The 13,021-nt window shown below is 34.8% G+C and overlaps 3 protein-coding genes across 4 annotated transcripts in view; all 3 read left to right on the top strand.

Annotated features, from left to right (window-relative positions):
* The window catches only part of LOC111470624 (dynamin-related protein 1E-like), a 7,970-nt gene extending 4,348 nt beyond the window's left edge, over window positions 1-3,622 (top strand). For both annotated transcript variants that reach the window (XM_023116191.1, XM_023116192.1), the window contains 8 exons: window positions 131-195; window positions 1,304-1,498; window positions 1,602-1,721; window positions 1,797-1,867; window positions 2,209-2,434; window positions 2,706-2,756; window positions 2,841-3,212; window positions 3,290-3,622. In XM_023116191.1, the coding sequence (XP_022971959.1) occupies window positions 131-195; window positions 1,304-1,498; window positions 1,602-1,721; window positions 1,797-1,867; window positions 2,209-2,434; window positions 2,706-2,756; window positions 2,841-3,212; window positions 3,290-3,415 (1,226 nt within the window). In that variant the 3' untranslated portion in view covers window positions 3,416-3,622. The remainder of the gene's footprint in view (window positions 1-130; window positions 196-1,303; window positions 1,499-1,601; window positions 1,722-1,796; window positions 1,868-2,208; window positions 2,435-2,705; window positions 2,757-2,840; window positions 3,213-3,289) is intronic.
* A 2,895-nt stretch (window positions 3,623-6,517) lies between these two features.
* On the top strand, window positions 6,518-9,037 carry LOC111470646 (expansin-like B1). Its single transcript, XM_023116226.1, has 5 exons — window positions 6,518-6,733; window positions 6,981-7,087; window positions 7,341-7,519; window positions 8,407-8,539; window positions 8,640-9,037. Exons 1-5 carry the CDS (start codon window positions 6,586-6,588, stop codon window positions 8,838-8,840), a joined length of 768 nt encoding a protein of 255 aa, XP_022971994.1. The 5' UTR covers window positions 6,518-6,585; the 3' UTR covers window positions 8,841-9,037.
* A 1,507-nt stretch (window positions 9,038-10,544) lies between these two features.
* On the top strand, window positions 10,545-11,477 carry LOC111470564 (dnaJ homolog subfamily C member 2-like). The gene has a single exon (XM_023116103.1). The coding sequence runs from the start codon at window positions 10,545-10,547 to the stop codon at window positions 11,475-11,477; it is 933 nt and encodes a 310-aa protein (XP_022971871.1).
* Window positions 11,478-13,021: the final 1,544 nt, after the last annotated feature.

Raw genomic sequence — 13,021 nt, 5'->3', positions numbered from 1 at the left:
TTTTTTTTTTTTTTTTTTTTTTTTTTTTTTTTTTTTTTTTTTTTTTTTTGCCGATGTCTCCAGTTATGAATGAATTATGCAGTCTTATATGCATACTTATATCTGTTTTTCTCTCTCTGTTATTTCCTAGGTGAAAGGACATTTGGGGTGTTGACAAAGCTTGATTTGATGGATAAAGGAACAAATGCTTTGGAAGTAAGGACCTAGTTTTTTTTACGTGTTCAACTCTATATTTTAGTGATCACTTGCCCATCGAATGATGCAACTTTATTTATTGGGTTCTAAAATGACGTGATTCATTGAGATTTCTCTATTGACGTTATTTCATAAAAATTTACAATAATATCAAGCACCACATGTGTTGTAGCCAGAAATGTTGTAAATGTAATTAATTCTAGAATGAATTTAAGCCCATTCAAATAGGTTTTAGGAATATACCCCTTCAAAACTGATTCCTAATTTAATGCACGGTAAATTAGACCCAAAACCCACCAAGGCCGAAATCAGTTGAAAACAATTGAAATATTAAACATGGAGTGCAAGGAAGATACCTGGTTACACCATTATGGGAACGAAAAAGCATATTGAGAAAGCAGGGCATTGCGTGAGATGTATATAGTTATGTTACTAACCGGACAGAAAGTTATTTATAATTGATATTTTAAAATGTTCTAAATTGACATGATATATAGCAGGCACGTATTATACGGTAAATATGTGCAGTGTGCTTAAGTTTTTTCTATTTCAATCATTGAAATGATGGTATTGCAATAATCTTATCATTGCATATGCCTTTTTAACCGTACTCTTTAACTAAACTAATTCTAGCTAAATAGGAAAAATGATTTGGGCGTTTTTATTGTTTCGTTTAGGTGATCAATTAATGACGGTTCACAAAACCATCCCTTATAATGTCCACAAACTTTAATCATTTTGCTAATTTCCATCGGCATTATTCTATTCCTTATCCAATAACTATTAATAATATAGCATTGATTTACAAATGCTAGAGGAGATTCTGGTGGATGCCTGATGGCCAGCTTTGAAGATTTTTTCATATCTTCTGTGAAAGTGAACTTGTTGAATAACTAAGTTCTGAGTTCTCTCCACTCCACATCATTTCTATTTAGGAAGAGATTGATATTCTATCAGGATCAGAATACTTCTTAATAATTGATAGATGATGCCACAAACCCTTGGGTTGACCATTCATATGTGTTGATAGATAACTTTGTGATCCTCCATTTCTCTTTTCCTGCATCCCTTATCATTCCTCCATCTGCCTCAAAATTGCTCTTTGAAGGTTCTTGAAGGAAGGTCCTATCGACTTCATCACCCTTGGGTTGGAGTTGTCAATCGTTCTCAAGCTGATATCAATAAGAATATTGACATGATTATTGCTCGGCGAAGGGAACGTGAATTTTTTGCTTCTAGTGTTGACTACAGACACTTGGCTGGCAAAATGGGGTCAGAGCATCTAGCAAAACTCCTCTCAAAGGTTGAGCTGAGATGCATTTACATGCTGACTTGATCATTAATTCATTATTCACTTTATTCCTATCGGCATCATAAATAACAATCTCAAATTGACATGATTTCAGCACCTAGAGTCTCTGATAAAAACACGTATGCCAGGCATTGCATGCTTGATTAACAAAAGCATAGACGAAATTGAAGCTGAGCTTCATCAGCTTGGGAAGCCTGTTGCAATTGATTCTGGGGTAATCTTTTATTTCTTGTCTATAACTCAGATCTAATTTTCTTTGCTATTAATTCATTTGTCTGACACATAACAGGCTCATTTACATACTATCCTAGAGCTTTGCAGTGCTTTCGACCTGGTGTTCAAGGATCATCTCCATGGGGGGTATACAATATATGCTCTCTATTAAATTTTTATCAGCAAAAACGTTTTGATCAAGTTCTGTTTGATAATCAATATGTATGTATTACCAAGACTTTCATTGTTCATTGATGTGCAGGCTTGTCGAGGCAATTATATATGTGTTTTTTGTTGTGCATGTTTCTGTTATCTTCTGCATGACGTACTAAATTTTTATAGCTGTCAGGCTTTTACTTTTCTAGTAAACTTAATATTACTTATGAAAGGTTCACTTTATATTTGATGTTATCTTCTTCAACTACATAGCTGGACTAGGATTATGGTTAGTTGTGTTTTTCTCATAACTATTTTTCTTTAAATCTTAGGCGACCTGGTGGTGATCGGATATGTAGTGTTTTTGATAATCAGCTCCCTCATGCTCTGAGAAGGCTTCCCTTTGATCGCTACCTTTCACTGCAAAATGTGAGGAAAGTGATATCGGAGGCTGATGGATACCAACCTCATCTGATTGCGCCGGAGCATGGTTATCGACGCCTTATTGAAGTTGCAGTCAATTATTTTAGAGGTCCAGCTGAAGCTTCAGTAGATGCTGTAAGTGCCACCTGGTTTTCCAATGCTGTAATTGGAATGATTTTATTTACAAGTAAGGCATGAGAAAATACGTGCTGTTAATTTAATGGTAAACTACGTAATTGACTATCAAATAGTAAAAATATGTTCTTTCATTAATGCCCTATTTGTTGTATTCTATCTGATTATACCTTGTATTTGTGTGCATGTAAAGCAGTGGATTATTTTAAGCGTATCAAACATGCATTGGTTTTTAGTCCTATTCTGAAACTTGTCCCTCTGGTACTTGCAGGTTCATTCCATTTTGAAGGAACTTGTTAGAAGATCACTGGCAGAAACTCAGGTCTAAGTCAACAAATGTTACATTCTGGTAATGCTAAATGAATAACCATAGAATCATCTGAGCTAATGTCTTGAAATGGAACAGGAGCTGAAGCGCTTTCCCACTCTCCAAGCTGAAGTTTCAAGAGCTGCAAACGAAGCGTTAGAGAGATTTCGAGAAGATAGTAAAACGACAACCTTACGATTGGTTGACATGGAATCCTCCTACATAACAGTCGATTTCTTTCGAAGGCTCCTACAGGATGATGAAAAGGGAGGAATCCCACCAGCTGCAGCTTCCATAGATAGGTATGCGGAGACACATTTCCACCAGATAGCATCAAATATTACCTCTTATATCAGGATGGTGTCTGAGACACTGAGGAACAGTATTCCAAAGTCTGTTGTTCATTGTCAAGTCAGGGAGGCAAAGCGATCTATACTAGATTACTTTTATGTGCAATTGGGACAAATGAAGGTATTGAACTTATAGCTGAAAGCCCATTTTTGATCACTTGGAAATACGTTTTATGCTACTGCTTGATTGTTTTGTAGGGTAATCAACTTGCAGCTCTTCTTAATGAAGATCCTGCTTTGAGGGAAAGGCGACAGCAATGTATCAAAAGGCTTGAACTACATAAATCTGCAAGGGATGAGATTGACTCAGTCTCATGGTCCTGATAAGGACAGGTAAAAACTGCACCAGAAAATCTTTCTTAATGCAATGGTAAGGATTATATGATCAAATTTTGGTGTATATGAGTGTAAAGCTTGTTTTTCTTAGATTAGGTCCCTTCCTCTTTCTTGCAAGTCTCCGATTTTTGCTTGATTTGTGCCTTTTGTCCTTCCTTGTTTTGGGTAAGAAAGGAAATGATTAATTCTGGAACTTATGTCACCTCTCCTTCTAGTTGTTCGTGGTGGCTTTGTTTTTTCCTTAGGTTTAGATGGGGACTACTATTAAGATTTACCCAAAGTAGGACTTTAACCCAGCCATTCTAAATTATAGGAACTAAAATATGATTTTAATATGATTTAAAATTCTAACCAATGAGAAGATTTGAATTTCTAATCTTTTGATCAACGGCACACATGCTCTATAACAAGTTGAATTATATATCTACAATAGTTTGCGTTAGAAACCATGACTCTCTACAATTGTATGATATTGTCAACTTTGAGCACAAAGTTCTCATGATTTTGTTTGTTTTTTGTTTCTCCAAAAGACCTCATACCTCATACCAATAGAGATGTATTTCTTACTTATAAATTCATGATCAACTCCTTAATTAGTCAATGTGGGACTTCCTCCCAACAATCCTCCTCTGGAATAAAGTATTTCGTAGAGCCTCTTTAGAGGCATATGGAACCTTCTAACAGTCTCTTTTTAATTGAGGCTCGACTTCTTTTTTTAGAGCCTTTGAGCAAAGTACATTATTTATTCGACACTTGAGTCACTTTGGACTACACCTTTGAGGCTCACAACTTCTTTGTTCGACATTTGAGGATTCTATTCACATGGTTAAGTTAGGGGCATGACTCTGATACTATGCTAGAAACCACGACTCTCCACTGTGATATGATATTATTCACCTTGAACATAAGTTTTCATGATTTTACCTTTGGTTTCCCCGAAAAGCTTCTAATTATGTATTCCTTATTAGATGTATTCCTTATAAATTTGGAACTCTTTCTCTACCATCTTCAAGAGTCAAACATTAGGGATCGGAACCTGCTTGGACAAGGGAGAGGAATTTTCTTTTTGGATTTCATTTTCCACTTAAACAGGTAAGAGACGCAAGGAATCTATGATAGGGTGGAATAAAATACTCCATAATGGATTCCATGTCATGAATGATGATGGATTTCTTCTCTCCAGTCTTAGCCTCCCTTCTATTGCAAATCTCTGTCGGCGCCAAAAAGTTCTTTGCCGTCCTTTTCTAGCCCTTTCTTAATTGTCAACCAGCATAGCATAATTCCATATGCCTAAAAAAAGGTCAATCTTGGCCTTCTTCAAATGCCTATAATTTCTTTACAAGTAGTAGTAGGCTGCTAATTTCTACCCCCATTGAGACCTAGATGTGCTCAAGATTTAATGAATCCCGAAAATTATTGAGGGGTTGTTTCTTCTTTCTTTCATTAACATTTTTTCGTATGCTTGCATTGAGATAGTTGAACATGAACTCTCCGTAAATAAGTCGTTAGGATTGTCGAGTCTAGTCATTCTATAGGCAGTTTGGTTGATGTCCGAGTTTAAGTTTGTTTGATATCAAGTTATAAGACTTATTGGTACTAGAAAGACGGTGTCGGGGCACAAGGGCATATATATTAATAATATCGAACTCGAGTATTGAAAATACAAAGATATTGCATTTGATCTGAATTTGATCTAGTGGAAACCAGACTCTCAATGCAGGATGTGAAAAGTAAGACATTTTACAACACCTTTTCAGTGCAAAACCACCAAACTTTTTTCTGATATTAGGCAAACCAATTCAATTGGGTATTTTCTTACTAAAAAACCCTTTGAAGTTCTTTAGGTGAGTCAATGCCTCCTCCGTGGTTCGGTTCAATTTTGTCTGTCTTGATCAAATAATTGCAATTCTAGGCTATAACTTATCCTAAAGTCTTAACTTCTCACGCTCTTGATATGAACTACTTCGAAGATGTTGCCCAAAAGGATTTTTTTTTTATATATTTTTTATTTTAATGGGAGAAAGGCAGCTGAAAGAGATCGATCTTAATCTTAATTACCTTATATCATAATCAATCCGAATGGCCCAATTATTTGACTTATGTTTAACTTAAATTATGTCTAATACATGCTTAATCTTTCTATTTCTGATGTATTCTTTTACCGGTCATTGTTTTTAATATATTTTTAATATTCACCCTGGTTTAAATTATTAAGACTCGACTTGTTAGATATTACGGAGGTTTAGTAAGCACCATGTTGAATCTCTCTACCATTTCTCTTTTTCACTTTGGCCAATATGAGTTTATTGGGTACTAGCAACGTTATCGAGGAATTTTCCATTTTAGGAAGAGCTTAGTTGCCAATGTTGATTTTGTATAAACTTTTCAAAATTAAGAAATTCATTAGAATGTTGGATGAAAAGTTTGAGACGACAATCTAAAAGGAGTGAGTAGAAGGCTTACTCATTTAAGTTTGAAAGAATCTAACTATTTGTCTAATAAGGTTTTAATAGATTTGAGAGTAATTTTGAAATGTTTAACAAGACCTTGAAACGAGTCTTTTCAAGTGTTAGTAGTGGACGTTTTGTCAATCGGGGAAGGTTTTGGTGACAACACTTGGAGATATCAGAAGAGAAGGCTGACACGATTGCCGGCTTTCTGCATACAATCAATCTACACAGAGTGAATCAATCCATAAGAAACTTAGGATCAATCCATAAGAAACTTAGGACGGTGACAGAATTAGTTTAGGCATTAAACCATATTTAATAAGATTGAAAATACAACAAATGTGTCATAACGTCAACTTTTGTCTTTTAATGATTATAATCACTAACAAAAGAAGTAATGCTTTATGGTGGGAAAGTGGTCTTTGTTTCTTGTCCACCAACACCCAAAAAGGAATTCAAATGGAGCAGTAAAGGGTAAATATGGAAAAAGGCTAAGACCAACACAATTCCACTAACCATTTTTAAATTACATTCAAATTCTTCGGCATAAGAAAATATATATATATATGCCCAACGAAAGCCGAAGGAAATCGGATAGGAATGACCCAAATTTCACTATAAATACTCCAAAAACACTGACCATTTCAATTCATCACCACATCTTCAAATTCCCTTCTCATTCTTAAAGCTTCTGCTACTCATTTCATTATGGCTCTCTCTTCTTTCTCTTCGGTTTCTGTTTTCGTAATAACTTTGCTTCTCATGCAAAGGGTCTCGGAGAGTGCCACGTGTAATGACTGTTTCACTCGTTCTCGAGCTGCCCATTACCCTAATTCAGAGGAACAAGGAACGGACCGTAAGTGCTCATTCTTATTCTCACATTGGTTAATTCAAACTTGTGTCTCTTTGATTTATGAACTTTAAACAAATGTTTCATTTATCAACTTTAAATTTTGTGAATCCTCCAAAATATTGAATAAATCAAAGTCTTATTAAATAAATAAATAAAAACAATTCAGTTTAAACATTAAATATACACAAATTTAAAGATTTTGAAACTAAACTTTTTTGTTGTATATATATATATATTTTTTTTTTTGCAGATGGAGCGTGTGGATATGGAACTTTTGGAGCAACAATCAACGGTGGAGATGTTGCAACTGCCTCTGATCTTTATCGAGATGGCCTCGGTTGTGGAGCTTGCTACCAGGTGACATAAATAAAACTAAATAAATAGATGTTTTATATACTAAAGTTTTGTTTTTATTAAAAAAAATTGAGTTAATGATATAAACTACCTAAACCAACCCGACCCAATATATTTATAGTTGAGTATGATTCATTACTAAATAAATAACTTAAATTTATAATCCAAATGTCTCAATTCAATCAATCATCATAATTTTTCAAATTTTGTACATTGAATATAATATTTTGTTAAAAGAAGTAAAATGCATGAACAGATAAGGTGCGTAGACAGTGAGTTGTGCTCGGAGGAAGGAGCCATGGTGGTGATAACCGATCAAGGGTCAGGCCCAGGCGACTTTATAATGACCCGAAGAGCCTACGTTGGCTTGGCTCAAACCGCTGATGCTGCTGCTTCTTTGTTAGCCCTTGGTGTTATTGACATTGAATACAAAAGGTTAGTTTTTTTTTCTTCGCTATATCGAAATAACAATAATTTTAATTTTCATCTACAAAATTTATCAAAAGAAAATTAAAAAGATACCCGACTTTTCTTCCTGAAAAAATATTTGAAAGAGACTGCCACAACGTGATCAACCGTTTTCATTATTGAATATATGAGAGAAATTACAAAATATCTTGAAATCGAGAATTTTTGAATCCACACCATTTATAGTTATTAGGAGACAATCACGAGCTGTGGGACAATTTTTCCTCTAGTTGATGATTTCTCTCTTTGGGTAAGAAATTAGCTCAAAAGTGAAGAAACTAGTAATTGAAAAAAAAAATATATATATATTTTAAGAAAGTACGCCGATCGACACTTTGAAGAACACTGTTTTCTTCACTCTGTGAGATCCCACATCGATTGGAGAGAAAAACGAGTGTCAGCGAGTACGCTCGGCACCGAAGGGGTGGATTGCGAGATTCCACATCGGTTGGAAATGGGAACAAAACATTCTTTTTAAGAGTGAAAATCTTTTCTTAGGAAACGCATTTTAAAAACATTAAGGGGAAGTTTGAAAGGAAACGTCCAAAGAGGACAATATTTGCTAGCTGCGGGCTTGAGCTGTTACATACTAAGCCTCGTTACTTTTTTTTTTTGCACCTTTTTTTGAAGCCCGAACAAAAAGATTTTTTTCTTATGTAATTCTTGAATCTAAAATATTTCAAGGAAATTTTAAGATATTTCTAGATTTTTTTAGGAGATATTTATTCACAAATCTTCTACATAAGTCTGGAGAAGTTTAATATATACATTTAAGCACCGTAAATACTCATAAAAAGTTTCTCGAGAATTAGGCTTACGGTTTATTCTAACCTTATTTCCTGGTTATTGAACAGAGTCGCTTGTAGCTATCCATACAAAAACATAACAATTAAGATCGATGAGGCAAGCAACGCTCCTCATTACTTGGCCTTTGTCATAAGGTTTCAACAAGGCAAAAATGATATCACCGCGGTTCAACTTTGCGAGGTAACCATTTAAACGCTATCAAATAGAGCCTAAACTATTTAATTTCCAACTCCATAAGAGTAAACTTATTAAAATCATGAGCTATCGGTAAAATTTACAGACGAAGAACTTCGTGTGCAAGCTATTAGATCGGAGCTACGGTACCGTGTGGACGACAGCATCGCCGCCGAGGGGACCGTTGTCGTTACGAATGTTGCTAACGAACGAGGACGGAGACGAGCAGTGGATCGTCCCCATTAATGATATTCCTCGTGACTGGAAGGCTGGAGATATCTATGACACTGGAGTTCAAGTTAATTAAATCATCATCTAAATATTTCTTATTATTTTCTTCATAGTTTCATTTTTAAAATTTCTAAAAGTTATTTTGATTGGAAATAAATATCCCACAGGGATTTTTTTTTTTTTTTTTTTTTTCTGGGTTTGAATCATGTATAATCATAGTATTATTTGTTTGGGTGTATGTAATTTTTGAAATGTATAATAAATTAAATATTTGCGTCGTTTTTATTATTTTTATTTTATTCTCCAATCCCATTATATTCATTTATTCACCACGTATGTAAAATTGGTAATATTATTTTTGTTATCGTTTTATTCAATTATACATATAAACACGAGATAAAAGGAAGACTAAAGATACCCATTTAACTTTTGTGACTGGAGCTTACCGTGTTTAAACCCGGATGTGAAAGAGAGTTATATGAATTTTTTTTTATTAACTTAAACGAGATTGAGAATTAAGATTATATATATATTTATTTAGTAAATAAATAAACACTTTTTTTTAAAAAATGTTTTTTTTTAATATATGTCATAGGTCTCTGGAGCCAAAAATTAAAGTTATAGGAATTTATTAGATATTTTTAAAGTTTCGAAAATAGTTAACACAAAATTGAAAATTTAGAAAATTATTAGACACTTAAAGTTCATAGACCCAATAGATATGGACGTTGATTATGTTTAGAGGCTAAATTTGTAATTTTACCAATTGGTTAATTTGACTTTTTTTCTTACAAAAAAAAATTAAACTAAAAATAACCGTATGTATGAGATATCAGATTGTAGAGAAGAACAAAATATTTATTATAAAGATGTAGAAACCGCATATGTGTAAACTGTGATGCTCATGCTTACATTTAATGGGTCAAAATGGACAATATTTTATAGTGGTAGGCGTAGAGCATTACAAATGGTACCATTAGAAGAATCTAATTAATATTGGGGTCTTGATTTCAAAAAAAAAAAAAAAAAATTAATTTACAGTAAATTAAAATAAATGGGAAAATAACAAACTTTCATCATTTTTTAGTTTGACTTTGACTTTGGTTTTGTATTTTAGATATTAATTATATTAATTACTTAATTAAGACTAAAGGCTGCGATGAAAGTTGACCCGGTAGAAAATAGAATAGGACAAGGTAATTTATCAACTAACCAATTTTATTATTTAAAATAATGTTAGAAAAAAATGTAAAATATAATTATTATTTTTATTGAAAAAAAGAATTTCGTATTTCAATTGGACCCTTTTTATCCCCTAAAATGCATACTTTACATCAGATAAGTTAAATATCTTTTGATTAACTTATTTTTATGCTTCATAACATGCTTTATATTTAATTTAATTTATTTTAAAATTCATTTCATTTTAATTTTAATACTTTTTAGTTAGCAAGATAAAATAATAAAATTATTTTCCTTTAAAAAAAGTTAATTTTATTGAAATTAAATATGCACACTTAATTTTAAAATATAAATATAGAATAAATAATATAATATTTCAACCTAGTTAATTTCACCAAGCATATTCGAGGGTAAAAATATAATTGAGTCATTTTCCTATTTCCCATTTCCGGTTTTTTAATTAAATAAAATTATGTTTTTTAAATTTAAAAAAAAAAAAAAATCACCTGTAATGTAGGAAACTACGTCGTTTTGTAAAAGCGCAGACCTATATAAATTCGAATGGTCAAACATTCTCCTCATTGGCTCTGAACCGAAAATGGAGTTTCTAGACGAGGATGCGAAACCCAGGTTCCTTTTCCAATCTCGCGCCATTCCATCTTCGGCGACTGAGCTCCAAAACGAATCACAATCCAGCAAGATCTTTGTCTCAATCACTGTCGTAATATCTTCCGTTTTTCTTATTCTCTCAATTTTATTCGTCCAATTCGAACCATTCAGATCTCTTCTCATCTGGATTTCTCTCTCGCTTCTTCTCGGTCCATTTGCCCCAATTTCCCTCACCGGCGGCGATATTCGAGTCGGTCGTGGTCCGATTGTTGAAATTCCCGACGAAGAACACGAACTAGAAGACGATGCGAAGAAGAAACCCGTTCAAAAGCGCTCAAAACTGCGTAGATCCGAGGAAATCACCGCTGGTGCAATCGAAATCGCTGAAAAAGTCACTGCAACAATGGAGAACAGAAATGGAGCTCTTCAGAGTCGCAATAGTGGAGTAAATTTTGCGATTGAGGAGGCGGAATGGGACGAAGGGGAATTAGGGCTTTTAAAGAAGCAATTGGCGAAGCATCCTGTGGGGAAGCCGAGGCGGTGGGAGATAATTTCAGAGGCGTTTGGCGGAAGGCATAAAGTGGAAAGTGTGATTAAGATGGCTAAGGAAATGGGAGAGAAGAAATTAGGCGATGAGGATTCTTATGCTCAATTTCTGAAGAACAGGAAGCCGATGGATAAGAGAATTGAAAATGTCGATGAAGAACGGGCCGGTGGCGCCGTAGAAGCTCAGGTCGCCGGTTGGAGTTCTGGTGAAGACATTGCATTACTTAATGCTTTGAAGACGTTTCCAAAGGATGTGCCTATGAGATGGGAGAAAATCACAGCTGCTCTTCCGGGGAAGACGAAGGCAGCTTGTATGAAGAGAGTTGGGGAATTGAAGAGGGATTTTCGAAATTCCAAAGCTACTAATGACATCTGAGAAAACAGAAATGGAGTCTTGAGATCAAGTTCTTCAACTTTTGTGTCAAAGAGGTAATAGAAAATCTTGAAATGTCTTATTTTTTCATCATTTTTCCCCTGTTACACATTTTATTGGTTATATCAAGTTTCCAAGTTACCATTTCATTTCTCCACTGGTTAATTGTGATACATCTGCTAGCATTTTGATGCAATGAAATTCCATACTCCTTTTTTCTTTAGAATATTGCATCATGAATACTACTGGTTAAAGGTTCATGACAAATTGAGGGTAGTTTCTGTGAGATCCCACGTCGGTGGGAGAGGGGAATGAAACATTCCTTGTAAAGGTGTGAAAACCTCTTCTTGATAGACAATCTTTTAAAATTGTGAGGTGGACAATGATACATAGTGGGTCATAGCGGAAAATATCTGATAGCGGTTACAAATAGTATTAGAGTCAGACACTAGGTGGTGTGTCAGCGAGGACGTGGTCCCTAAGGGGGTGGATTGTGAGATCCCACATCGGTCGGAGAGAGGAATGAATCATTCTTTATAAGAGTGTGGAAACTTGTCTACATTTTAAAACAAATCGTGAGGCTAACCGTGATAAATAGCGGGTTAAAGCGGGCATTATTTGCTAGCATAGGCAATTCATTGCCGTAATTTCGAAGGGTAGAGAATAGAGGTTTGAGCCCAAGATTGATCCCACCATCGAGGAGGGATATATCCTTAACTATGGAGGTTGGCAGAAAAATTTCTAGTACTGGAACAATACAAACTACTCTCGTTTAGCATTTGATATGAGATGATATATGATTTTGTTGATTATGTTTTGCTTTTCTCCCCCATCCTCCGACTTGGGATCTCACAATCCACTTCCCTTTAGTGCCTAGCGTCCTCGCTGACACTCGTTCCCTTCTCCAATCGACGTGGGACACCCCAATCCACCCCCTTTTGGGGGCACAACTTCCCTGCTCGCACACTACTTCGTGTCCACCCCCTTCGGGGCTTCAGCTTATCACATCTATTGGTGTCTAGCTCTGATACCATCTATAACAGCTTAAGTCCATCGCTAGTAGATATTGTCCTCTTTGGTCTATCACTTTCGGACTTCCCCGAAAGGTTTGTAGGGAGAGGCTTCCTCACCATTATAGAAAAATATTTCGTTCTCCTCTCCAACCGACATGGGATCTCATACCATCACTCCGCACTAAAATTTCTATTTCATGCAATAGTTAAAATTATGGAGACATTAGTTTAGTTCCTTGTTTAAATCTGGTTGCAACCATTAGGTTAACAACGATGATCTTGGGATTTGATTGTGTTTGGATGATGGCTGGTGAAGAATAGAGATGAAATTTTGGAGTATAGATTACAGAATATCTGGTTATTTATGCCATTAGGTTTAGCTGGAAATGTTTGTGATTGTTTAGGAAACAATTCATGACTCTACAAAAGGGTGAATAAAGTAAACTAGATTTGATTGAATCGAATTATTCCGTCTCGTTGATTTTAGCAGCAACGACGTTCCAGCTCGATGTCATTGAGGTTTCTTTAAGCCTT

This window comes from Cucurbita maxima, unplaced genomic scaffold (assembly GCF_002738345.1).
Source record: "Cucurbita maxima cultivar Rimu unplaced genomic scaffold, Cmax_1.0 Cma_Scf00046, whole genome shotgun sequence".
Classification (NCBI taxonomy): Eukaryota; Viridiplantae; Streptophyta; class Magnoliopsida; order Cucurbitales; family Cucurbitaceae; genus Cucurbita; species Cucurbita maxima.
This window is presented reverse-complemented; position numbering and strand designations above follow the sequence as displayed.